This window comes from Sorex araneus, chromosome 2, assembly GCF_027595985.1.
Source record: "Sorex araneus isolate mSorAra2 chromosome 2, mSorAra2.pri, whole genome shotgun sequence".
Classification (NCBI taxonomy): Eukaryota; Metazoa; Chordata; class Mammalia; order Eulipotyphla; family Soricidae; genus Sorex; species Sorex araneus.
This window is the reverse complement of record NC_073303.1, coordinates 25,921,330-25,933,954: the sequence shown is the minus strand read 5'-3', so window position 1 is coordinate 25,933,954 and position 12,625 is coordinate 25,921,330. Positions and strand designations below refer to the sequence as shown.

Here is a 12,625-nt window from a genome sequence, read left to right as displayed (position 1 = left end):
TGCTGTACTGCCACTCCGGCCCCAGAGTGGTCATTCCTAACTGTCCTTGTCATAGTGGTCCTTCTCTGTCCTAACTGCCTGTCCCCTCCCCCTTTGTAGCAAGCTTCCTACCATGGACCCAGCATCCTGTCTGTATTTTCTGCTGTCTTTGGGTATTACTCTCATACTATGTTTTTTTTTTTTTTTTTTTTAATTTTTATTGAATCACCATGTGGAAAGTTACAAAGTTCTCAGGTTTATGTCTCAGTTATACAATATTCAAACACCCATCCCTTCACCAGTGCCCATATTCCACCACCAAAAACCCCAGTATACCCCCCGCCCCCGCCGCCCCCACCCCCAACTGTATAACTGATGAATTTCACTTCATTTTCTCTTTAGCTCATACTATGTTTTTTTGGCACTCTCTCTCTCTCTCTCTCTCTCTCTCTCTACACACACACACACACACACATATATATATTCTGCAAATAAGTGCAATTATTCTGTCTGACTCATTTCACTCTGCATGTTCATCCATGTATAAGAAAGTTCCATGACTTCATTTTTCCTAGTGCCTGCATAGTATTCCGTTGTGTAGCTGTGCCATAGTCTCTTTATCCACTTGTCTGTTCTCAGGGACTGGATTGTTTCAGGTTCTGGCCGTCATGCGTGCGTGGTGCTACCATGATGAATACAGGAATACAGGTGGCATTTCTGCGTTGTGTTTTTGTGCCACTAGGGTATATTCCCAAGAGCCATATATATTGCTAAGTCATGGAAGCCCAATTTCTAGTTTCTTTGAGGAATGTCCATATTGTTTTCCAAAAGACTGGACCGCTTGGCATTCCCACCCGCAGTGACTGAGAGGCCCTTTCTCCCCGCATCTGCGCCAGCACTGGTTGTTCTTGTTCTTTTGAAAGTGTGCCAGTCTCAGTAGCAAACATTCTTACCGTGTGATCCAACAGTCCTCCCAAGTGTTTGAATTTGAATTTGGGTGATTTTTTTTAATTACCGTGATTATTTATTGTTCTACAGTTACTAATGAGCACAAAACATTTTGTTATGTAGTGTTTATTATCAGTATTTTTTTCTTGTATAAATTTATATTGTAGATTTATCTGTCCAACAAGAATTTGCCATTATTGGTTGACGTTTGTGGCCTTCCCCCTAGTTTCTTTTTTTTTTTTTGGGGGGGGGTTGTGTGGTAAAATAAAATTGCCATCTTAAACTTTTTTTTTTGGCTTAGTTCGGTTTTGGGCCATACTGGTGGTGCTCAGGACCTACTCCTGACTCTGCACTCAAGGATCACCCCTGGTGGGTGTAGGGGACCATATGGGATGCTGGACATCAAACCCAAGTGCAAGGAAATGCCCTCCCCATTGTACTGTAGCTCTGGTATCTCTTAACCATTTGTAAGTGTACAGGTCAGCTATATGTATTTTTTTAAAAAATATCTTTCCAGAAGTCTTGTGTGGGGGGCACTTTTGTGTGTGTGTGTGTGTGTGTGTGTGTGTGTGTGTGTGTGTGTGTGTGTGACGGGGTTGGGGGGGCGGGGAATCCAGTGATGCTCAGGGCTTACTCCTGGCTCTGCACTCAGGAATCATTCCTGGTGGTGCTCTGGGGACCATAGAGGGTGCCAGAGATCAAACCTGGGTCAGAGCCACTTGAAGGCAAGCGCCCTCCCCGCCGCACTGTGGCTCTGGCCCCGAGGCCTTTTTCCTATAACAACAAATACTGAGTCATATTATTCCAGTTCTTCCAAATCTGGTTCTCATTTGTTTGCTACTTGCCTCCTTTGGTCTTCATTACTCCCAGCCTGCTGCCTTTCTGTCCTCCATGAGAATTTTCTGTTTCCCACTGAGGAATATTCTGAGTGAAAATTAAGTCGTGTGTGTGTGTGTGTGTATGTGTGTGTGTGTGTGTGTGTGTGTGTGTGTGTGTGCGTGTGTTCGGTAGCTTGCCGGGCTCTCCGAGAGGGGCGGAAGAATCGAACAAGGGTCGGCTACATGAAAGGCGAACGCCCTACCGCTGTGCTATCACTCCAGCCCAGTCGAAGATGAATAGTCTTTAACTTTTTCCCCAGCAAATTTCTCCTCCACATTTACCCCCTTGCATTTATATATATAATATGTATGTATATATTATATATGTCTATATATTATATGTGTGTGTGTGTGTATATATATAAACTCCTGCTACCCACCAGGAGTTACCCCCAGGGCTGGCAGAGAAAGTGTTGTTCCAAATAGCCCCAGTGCTGGGTTCTGGTTGGCAGAAGACAGACCCAGTCCCTGTCGTCGAGGGGAGCCTGCTTGGACATGGGTCCGAATCAGCAGTTTCCGTGGCAAAGTGGAGAAACGCAGGCCACGACTGCCCCGTAGCATGCTGACTTTCCCTGTTTGTAGGCTGCTGAGAGGGCAGTTTAATCCTGTCTCGTTTTATACAAAACCCTAAACATCCAGAGACCTTCCTAAGCCTGGAGTGCACTTGGCGGGGCTAAGGGCCGACTTTGCATGTGGGAGTCCCGGGGTCAGTGCCCAGTAGCACACAGTCCCTTGATCACTGCTGACTGCCCCAAAAACAAGGAAGGAGGGAGGGAGACAAAAGCCTTCCTGCAAGTTCTGTCCCTAATCTTATCTTTGCTTGCGCTTTAAGATCCTCATTGATCTACTCTGTATCTGTGAAGGTATTTACCTGCCCGAGGCAACAATGTTGCTAGTCCTGGGAGCCGCTCCTTTTGACCCTATCTTTTGCCCTGTTTCTTTGGTTATTTTGAGGTGGGGAGATGGTACTCAGGGTTTACTCCTGGCTCTGCTCTCAGGGGTCACCCCTGGTGGTATTGGAGGGACCCTGTGGAGTTTCAGGGATGGAACCCGGGTGGGCCTCAGGCAGGCAAGCCCTTCCCCCGCTGGCCTATGGCTCCCGTGCTTTGCCCCGGCTCAGTCTGTCTCTGTATCTGCCTCCAGTGGGTCTTTGGGGAAACAGGTCACTGTACCTCCACAGAGGGCCAGCCACTACCCTGTCCCCCCCCACCCCCCATTTTATTTATTTATTTATTGCTTTTTGCGTCACACCCAGTGATGCACAGGGGTTACTCCTGGCTCATGCACTCAGGAATTACTCCTGGCGGTGCTCGGGGGACTATATGGGATGCTGGGAATAGAACCCGGGCTGACTGTGTGCAAGGCAAATGCCCTACCCGCTGTGCTATCGCTCCAGCCCCCCCACCCCCCGCCACTTTCAGAAGAGATAGTGATTCATTCTGAGAATCTGTGGTGATGGTGGCGGAGGTGTGGGCCGCAGCTCAGAGCCAGCACCTGGGGCCGTCACGGGCACCTGTTCAGCCTTTGCTCGGCACAGGAGGATTCAGGGACCTCCAGCATTTCCCACCCGGACAGGGACAGGAAGAGCTGTCGGTCCCCACCCTGTGTGCATGCGTGGGGCCCTGAAGTACATGCTTCTTCCGGCAGCGTCAGACAGTGGGAAAGGAAGAGAGCAAGAACGGATTATGTGTTCTTTCTCTGGGTGGTGTCGGGAATCAAACCCAGTGCCTCCTCACCCATGCAAGACAGGCAGGCGCTCTGCCACTGAGGGCAAGATGAATTTCTTAGAAAAGAAAGAGAGAAGAATCTGGGGTTGGGAAAATAACTCAGAGGGCTGAGTACAAGGCTTTCCTGCAGTGACTCCCTCCCTGTTTCCACGGCTCCCTCCCCCAAGCATAGCGGAAGGACTTCCCGAGTTCCAAGCCAGGAATAACACCTGAGAACCTCCGGGTGTGGCCCGGACCACAACCCCCGCCCCCCCCGCCCGCCAGAAGGGCTGCATTATGAGGCCGAAGGAAGAGAATCGAACGGGTTGGGGCATTAGCTTGACATGAGGACCTGTAACAGAATACGGGTGGGCTTTCTTTGAGTGAGGAGCGTGTTCTGGGGGCGGCTGCTGCTGGCTTTTCCCTCTTCCCACTGTCATCAGGCCAAGAAGGCGCGAGTTTAAGCTGCAGTGGGTGGGATGGGCGTGTTAAGCCACCAGCATCTCAGCATTTCGGGTGCAGACAGCGTGTCCTGGTGGAGCGACGGAAGGGGGGGGGGGTGTCGCAGACCCTGGGAGCCGGGGGCCCGGTGCTCGGCTAGCTGCAGGGACACGGCCCGGCACTCCAGCCCCAGCCACCTCCGGGTCGCATTCCTGCTTCGCAGAGCCACCATCAAGGTGAAACAAAGGACCTGGAAAGAAGTGAAACAAATGACTGGTGAAGATGCAGGCCAGGGGCTAGAGCAACAGTTCGGCGGGTAGGGCCTTTGCCTTGGACACAGCCGACTCTGGTTCGATTCCAGCGTCCCGTATCTCAGGAGCACCGCCAGGAGTGATTCTTGAGTACAGAGCCAAGGAATAACCCCTGAGTGTCGCCAGGTGCGACCTACAAAGCAAAAAAGAAAAAAAAAAAAGGCAACCAGAGTGGTAATACAGCGGGCACAGCACTTGCCTCGCACGCAGTCAACCCGGGTTCGATTCCAGCATCCCATTTGGTCCAGGAATGATTCCTGAGTGCAGAGCCAGGAGTAACCCCTGAGCACCACTGGGTGTGGCCCCCAAAACAAACCAGAAAACCAGGGCCCACCTCTCTCAGTTGGAGGTTTTATGATCCTAGTTTTGTCTTCGTACCTAAGTTGTGTGTGTGTGTGTGTGTGTGTACGTGTGTCCCCTTGTTTCGAACACGTGCTGCCTCCCAAAAGCAGGTCACCAAAATAATTTCTCTCCCTCCTTGAGATAATCAAAGAGGCTCAGGTGGTGGAGCACCGTCTGTGCGCATGTGAGGGCCTGGGTTCGATCCCCCCGCACCGTGAGGCCCCCGAGCACTGGCACCCGAATCCCCGCAATAACAAGTTGAGGCTCGTGGAGCAGACCAAGAGGGCCGGGAAGGGAACATCCCTGAGGCCCATAGAGCCTCTGGGAGATGATATTCAGGGTCAGCTGTCCCCATTGCCCCTCCCCCAGGGGTCCTTTTCCAGCATGAAGCGCCCTCTTCTTCCAAGAAGAAAAAAATGCACAACTCACACACCAAAGAGTGTTTCAGGGGCGAGAGGGGGGTTGCCACTGAAAGGACTGGAGCTCATGCCTTGCACGCACACGGCCCTGACTTGCATCCCCGGCCCACAGACACCCCCGCAGCTCTGCTGGGCACGTCCCTCGTGGCCTCCGGCACCACCAGGCCTGAATAGTGACACATCCCCACGTGACACACGCCACAGACCCACACACCCGGCCCAAGTATCGCCGGGAGTGGCCCCTGGGCCCGCAGGCACTGCTGGGGACATCTCACCGCCTCCCTTCCTCAGGGTTCAGTCACTTCCAGCTAGGACCCTGGGCCGCATAGTCAGTCCTGAGCGGCCCCCGAGGCCAGCGGCCTGAGCTCCCTCTGCCTGCCTGCAGCCGTACCCCCTCCCTTCCCTCGGCTGATGATGTAAGAAGGATAAATGGTGGCTCTGTTGAACTGCAAATGATTCGCTGCATGCAGATCCCTCTGGCGTGGCCCGCTCCACAGCTGCAGTGACAGGCACTCCAGGGCCCGGCTCAGGGCCCAGAGGCCCTCAGCCCTCGGGGCTGCCGGAGTGCCCGCTGCCCGTTTCCAGCTCAGGGTGCCCACGAGCCCTGCCGGGGGCAAGCCCTGACCTGGAGAGGGAACCAGGCCAACCCACAGCCGGCTTCTCCCTGGGCACCTGCGTGAGCACAGCCAGGGCTGCAGTGGCCGCCGCGGTCAGCGGTCAGCAGGGAGGCTCCAGCAAGTCTCTGCTCACACCTGAGGGACCTGTGAGTCGCCTGCACACGAGGGCTGGGGGGGGGCCCGCAGTGAGCCAGGAGCCATGCCAAGCGAGCCTCTTAGCTGCCATGTGCTTGACGGGGCCATTTGTGTGGTGTTGGGCGCTGGTCAGCTTCTAGAGTGTGTGTTCGAGCCCACGGAGCTCTCCAGCCTGTTAGGGTGCTAAATGCACGTGCTCAGGAGCCTGAGGAGGTAGCCAGCTGGGGCCAACGTGGAGGTAGAGACTATGGGTTGGGGCCAGCACGGTCCCCTGAGCACCACCGCCGTGGCCCTGGTGGTGGCCCCCCGCACTGTGCAGCTCAAGCCCCATCAGAAATGGTCAGGAGAGGGGCCGGAGCGATAGCACAGCGGGTAGGGCGTTTGTCTTGCACGCGGCTGACCTGGGTTCGATTCCCAGCATCCCATATCCCTGAGAACCGCCAGGAGTAATTCCTGAGTGCAGAGCCGGGAGTAACCCCTGTGCATCGCCAGGTGTGACCCAAAAAGCAAAAAAGAAAGAAAAAGAAACGGTCAGGGGAGGCCCCTGGGCCATGATCTCTGCTTGGGAGACACCCCACCCCCAAAAGCATGTCTCTTGAACCCTTTTGGTCAAAAACAACAGGTTCTTGACTTTGGAGAATTTGTCCTTTTTTTTTCCCCTAGTTTTTTCGGTGTTGGGCCCAGACCCGAGGCCCTGCCCGTCTCTTCCCGCCCCACCGCCTGCCGTCACTCTGCCCCAGGTGTCCCGGCAGCTAGACGAAGCTGCAAGCACCTAATGTGACCTCATCTGTCTCCTCAGATCTGTGACCCCGAAGGCCACCCCTGTCCTCGGCCGTGGCTCCCGGTGCTGGCCAGAAGCCAGCTTCATGTCCGAGTGCGCAGGCGACGGCGGGCCATGGACAGCCTGGGCCTGCAGACGGTGACCCTCAGCGACGGGACGACGGCCTACGTCCAGCAGGCTGTCAAAGGTGAGTCCGTGTGCCAGCCCAGGCCCGCTCACCGCAGCCCCCACCCACGGGCGCCCGGGGACGAGGGAGCACGGGCTTGGACCTCACCCGGGCCCGGCGTGGATAGTCCGGCTTAGCAGCAGGAGCCGGAGCCTCTCACGGGCTTCGTGTAGTTGGTGGTCAGTACTTCCAGAAAGAATGAAGGTGTCACTGGCTAGGGCTCAGTCCTTCCTCCCTTCCTCCCTTCTTCCTCCCTTCCTCCCTTCTTCCTCCCTTCCTCCCTCCCTCACTTCCTCCCTTCTTCCCTTCCTCCCTCCCTCACCTCCTCCCTTCTTCTTCCCTTCTTCCCTTCTTCCTCCCTTCCTCCCTCCCTCACTTCCTCCCTTCTTCCTCCCTTCCTCCCTCCCTCACCTCCTCCCTTCTTCTTCCCTTCCTCCCTTCTTCCTCCCTTCCTCCCTCCCTCACTTCCTCCCTTCTTCCTCCCTTCCTCCCTTCTTCCTCCCTCCCTCCCTTCCTCCCTCCCTCCCTGCCCAGGGTCATAGCGCTCGTTGCTCTCAAGAAGCAGTTCATCGTGATTCAGGTTTGAGCCGCAGCAGGCCAGGGATGTGGCTCAGGGGGAACGTGTGTGCGCCTTACATGCACCATGCATGAGACCTGGGTTTGATCTCTGGCAGCACCAATTCCCCCCTCTCCCCTCACACACACACCACTGCCAGCTGTGGCCTAAAAGAACCATTTTAATTTAAGCAAGTTTTGTCACTTAAAGGGCCGGAGCAATAATACAGTGGGTAGGGCACTTGCCTTGCACACACCTGACCTGGGTGCAATCCCTGGCTTCCCATGTGGCCACACAGGAGTGACTCATGAGTGCAGAGCCACCAGGAGTAACCCCTGAGCACAGCTGGGTGTGGTCAAAAAAAACCCAAAAACAAAACAAAACAAAACAAAAAAAACAAAAATCAAAACCAGGGGCTGGAGTGATAGCACAGCGGGTTGAGCGTTTGCCTTGCACGCGGCCGACCTGGGTTCGATTCCCAGCATCCCATATGGTCCCCCGAGCACCGCCAGGGGTGATTCCTGAGTGCAGAGCCAGGAGTAACCCCTGAGCATCACCGGGTGTGATCCAAACAAAAAAGAAAATCAAAACCAGCCTGTCTACTGATACCTACATGTACAAGATCCACCTCTAGTTCCAGAGAGTCCCCTGAGTGTTATGGACTGTACTGAAGTTCCCACCAGCATTACCAGAAGTAAAAACACAGGGCACATGCTCAATCCTAATTATAAATAAGCAGCAATTAATTCTGCAGTTTAAGTATGTCCCAAACACTGCTTGAGATGGACCCACATAAACATGGGGTTAAATGCTGAAAAATAAAAATACTAAAAAATACTAAAATGGGGGCTAGACCCATAACACAGCTGGGAGGGCACTCGCCTTGCCTGCGGCTGACCAGGGTCCCCTCCCTGGCACTCCATATGGCCCCCAAGTGCCATCAGGAGTGATTCCTGGGAGCAGAGCCAGGATTAAACCCTGAGCACTGTTAGGTGTGGCCCAAAAAGACCCCCAAATTTGAGAGTTCCAATCCCTCCCTCACTGCAGTTTGGGCGTATTATACATATTATACTAAGGTCTACTCAGGGCTGACCAATATCAGGCACTGTTCCAAAGGTTTTCTGTTTGCTAGTTCTAACCATTTAACCCTAACACAAATGAAAAAGATAGAAAAATTTTTGTTTGCTTGTTATTTTGGGAGGAGGGGGAGGACAGTACCAGCAGTGCTCAGGGACAGTGCTCAGGCATGACCCCTGGATACTGGTAACAGCCTCTCTTCGTTCCACTCTAGAAGTAATTGCGGGGCTGGAGAAATAGCACAGCGGGTAGGGCGTTTGCCTTGCACGCCACTGACCCAGATTTGATTCCCAGCATCCCATATATAGTCCCCTGAGCACTGCCAGGGAGTAATTCCTGAGTGCAGAGCCAGGAGTAACCCCTGTGCATCACCGGGTGTGACCCAAAAAGCAAAAAAAAAAAAAAAAAAAGAAGAAGTAATTGCGGTTGTACATTTCAGGGGACTAATGAAGTGATTGTTTTTTCTTTATATCTGTGTATATAACTATTCCTAATTAGTGCATTAGTTGTATTAAAGCAAGGCTTATCCAAGGTTTTTTTGTTGTTGTTCAGGTTGTTTATTTTTTCCTCCTTTTTGGGGCCATACCTGGTGGTGCTCAACGGTTACTCCTGGCTCTGCTCTCAGGAATTACCCCTGGCAGTGCATGGGGCACCATATGGGATGCTGGGGATCGATCCCGGACCAGCTACATGCAAGGCAAAGCCCTCCCCACTGTGCTTTTCTTTCTTTCTTTCTTTTTTGGGTCATACCCGGCGATGCACAGGGTTACTCCTGGCTCTGCACTCAGGAATTACCCCTGGCAGTGCTCAGGGGACCATACGGGATGCTGGGAATCGAACCCAGGTCGGCTTCGTGCAAGGCAAACGCCCTACCCGCTGTGCTATTGCTCCAGCCCCTCCCCACTGTGCTCTTGCTCTGCCTGCAGGTTTGTCTCACTTCTTTCCCTCCCAGCAGACGCCACACCGTGTGGTCTCGTAGCCCCTGCATCTGATCTCTAGTGTTTTGTGTCAGCCTCAAGCCAAGACTTCTTGCTACATTTTATATCCTTATTCTTAGACTAAAGAATAGGAGTGACTCCTGGCAGTGCTGGGGAGTGACCCAGCGTGAGCAAACGCCTCACCTCTGTACTGTCTAGCCTCAGGAAGATAATTTAAAGTAAATAGCTTTATGTAGAAAATAAAGAGACTCATAAAGTAAGGCGATGGGGGAAGATAAAATGAAAATCATCTGTTTGGGGCACACCCAGAGTTGTCCAGGGTCCTGGACCCTCTCTGAAACTCTCCCCTAGTCGTGCTCAGGGGACCCTGGCGTGCCAGGGGCTGAACCCCGCCTCCTGTCAGCTCTCTGAGCTACCTCTCCACCCGAGAAGATAAGTTTGCTTTGGGAGCCACACCCAGCGGGACTCAGGACTTGTGCTCAGGGTTTCATCCCTGGTGGTGCTTGGGGGTCAAACAAAAAAAGTATGCGGTGCTGGGGGTCAAACCCATGTTGACTGTGTGTAAGGCAGCCTTGCCCACTGTAGTGTCTGTCCAGCCCCAAAAGATCTTCCTTCCTTCCTTCCTTCCTTCCTTCCTTCCTTCCTTCCTTCCTTCCTTCCTCCCTCCCTCCCTCCCTCCCTCCCTCCCTCCCTCCCTCCCTCTCTCTCTCTCTCTCTCTCTCTTTCTTTCTTTCTTTCTTTCTTTCTCAGAAAGGAAACCAGGGCCCAGAGAGGTTCCGTAAGGGAGGGTGAGCCATGCCAGCGCAGACCCCAAGGCTGGGACTGAAGCCCAGGGACCCCACTGGCTGCAGAGTCCTGAGTTTCTAACCTGTGCATGTTGCCATGGCAGTGAGACTTGAGGGGAAACGTGTCTGTCTAGTTGTGGCCCTTCCTTCCTTCCTTCCTTCCTTCCTTCCTTCCTTCCTTCCTTCCTTCCTTCCTTCCTTCCTTCCTTCCTTCCTTCCTTCCTTCCTTCCTTCCCACTCATGAATTACTCCTGGCAGTGCTCAGGGAACCATATAGGATGCTGGGAATTGAACCCAGGTCAGCCGCGTGCAAGGCAAACACCCTACCTGCTGAGCTATCACTCCAGCCCCAGTTGAGGCCATTTCTGACCCACCGGGGGCTCAGCAGGCCTCAGCTCTTGTGGTTCGCCGGCTAGTTTGGTGTCTGCTCCCGGGTTCAGCGGGGAGTCCCGGCTGAGCTGGAGTGGGGGGCAGGGGAGTGGGGGTGGGTGCACTTCCTGGTGGTGGTTGGAAGGGAATCTGGGAGGCTTAGGGCGTCTCGTGCAGGATCTGAGGCAGGGGGGAGGTGAGGAGGAGAGGCCCCCTGCGTTCAGACACACAGACTTTGCCTCCAGCACCCCAAGCCCCTGCCCTGTCTCTCCGTTTCCACCTACACAGGAGACAAACTGCTCGAAGGACAAGTGATCCAGCTGGAGGACGGGACCACCGCGTACATCCACCAAGTGACTGTGCAGAAAGGTGAGGGTGGGCCGGGACACCCCAGCCACGTGGCGGCGGCGGAGGGGAGGCCAGGCGGCCGCTCCTCAGGACCCCGGCCCCGGCACAGGCCCGAGAGAAAGGCGGGCGTCGCTCTCGTTGCAGAAGCTCTTTCCTTCGAAGATGGGCAGCCTGTCCAGCTGGAAGACGGCAGCATGGCCTACATACACCGCACCCCCAAAGGTGGGCCCCGCCACCACAGCGGGGGCGGGGGAGACAGGCTGATGCACCTCGGGGAGCAGTAGCACACGGGGGAACTCTCCCAGATTCGCGGCCTTGCCCACCTTGCCTGGGCCAGAAATTGGGCAGATGGGCTGGAGCGATAGCACAGCGGGTAGGGCATTTGCCTTGCATGTGGCCAACCCGAGTTCAATTCCCAGCATCCCATACGGTCCCCTGAGCACTGCCAGGAGTAATTCCTGAGCCAGGAGGAACCCTTGAGCATCGCTGGGTGTGACCCAAAAAGCAAAAAAAAAAAAGGAAAGAAAGTGGGCAGAATGGGTGAGCGAGGTCAGAGGCCAGGGTGGGTGGCTCTGTGCTGACCGTGCTCATGGATCACTCCTCACGGTGCTCAGGGGACCCTATGGGGTTCCAGGGATTGGGGTTCCAGGGATCGAACCTGGGTCAGCCACGTGCCAGGCAAACTGTGCCCTCCCGCTGTACTATGGCTCCGGCCTCTCACAGTTGGATCGATGAGGCCATTGAAGAGCTTGTCCATGGGCATCCGGCCCTGATCCCCCAAAGATGCCGCCTGGGGAGATTGGGGGTCTGGGGGGGCAGCAGCTTGGGGGCTCCCCTGGGACAGATTGTCGGCCTGCCCGGAGGCAGCATCCAGACTTGACCCCGTGTACCCCAGAGGGCTTCGACCCCAGCACCCTGGAAGCTGTCCAGCTGGAGGACGGCTCCACGGCCTACATCCACCACCCCGTGGCCGTGCCGGCCGATGGCACCATCCTGGCCGTGCAGACAGAGGTGGGCCTGGAGGACCTGGCCGCGGAGGACGAGGAGGGCTTTGGTGCGGACACTGTGGTGGCCCTGGAGCAGTATGCCAGCAAGGTGAGCGCACAGGGCTGACGCGCTGGGCCTCCTGCAAGCCCGCGGCCCGGCCTCTCCCACCCGCTGAGAGCTGTGTGTGCCCCGTCTTGTTGGTGCCACGTCTGCGGAGGGCCGGCTGCTGTAAGGGACAGGGACAGCTGTGGCCCGGCTCCCTGGGCTGCAGAAACGCTGCCCTGTGCTTTTCTGAGACATCTGAGATGCCGATGACCCCGACCAGCGTCTCGGGGCTCCGGGGCCGGGCGGTCCCGGGTCTATTTCTGCTGTGCGCCGCACTCAGTCATCCGGGAAAGTCACCTCAGTGGCCAGGGACGGCCGGGCGGGGACTGCGGGACAGCCGAGCCTGTTGCTGAGATCTGGGCGTCCCGCCGAGCCTCTGCTGGAGCCCTGCCTGAGCCCTGCCTGCAGGGGACGGCGGCAGGATCTGAGAGCCTTTGGTCTGCGTCCCTCCCTCCTGCTGGAACCTCGGGCTGCACCCAAGGGCCTCCCCGGAGCACTGACTTGCCCCAGACTGGGCCGTGGCTTTTCTTGGTTTTCTTTTTTGAGTCATACCCGGCAGTGCTCAAGGTTTCCTTCTGACTCTGCCCTCAAGGATCACTCCTGGAGTGCTCAGGGGACCATATGAGGTGCCAGGGATCAAACCAGGGTCGGCCACATGCAAGGCAAACGCCCTCCCCGCTGTGTTGCTGCTGCACCCCCACCTCCCCGGCATGATGGCAGGCTGCTTTAGACTGTGC

At 55.5% G+C, this 12,625-nt stretch overlaps 1 protein-coding gene across 3 annotated transcripts in view; it reads left to right on the top strand.

Annotated features, from left to right (window-relative positions):
• Positions 1–12,625, top strand: part of ZNF76 (zinc finger protein 76) — a 32,141-nt gene that overhangs the window by 13,786 nt on the left and 5,730 nt on the right. For all 3 annotated transcript variants that reach the window (XR_008628542.1, XM_055126900.1, XM_055126899.1), the window contains exons 2-5: positions 6,576–6,744; positions 10,737–10,817; positions 10,941–11,018; positions 11,692–11,891. Coding sequence is in view for 2 of the 3 variants with exons in the window: in XM_055126900.1 (XP_054982875.1) it covers positions 6,672–6,744; positions 10,737–10,817; positions 10,941–11,018; positions 11,692–11,891 (432 nt within the window). In the remaining variant the exon portion in view is untranslated. The remainder of the gene's footprint in view (positions 1–6,575; positions 6,745–10,736; positions 10,818–10,940; positions 11,019–11,691; positions 11,892–12,625) is intronic.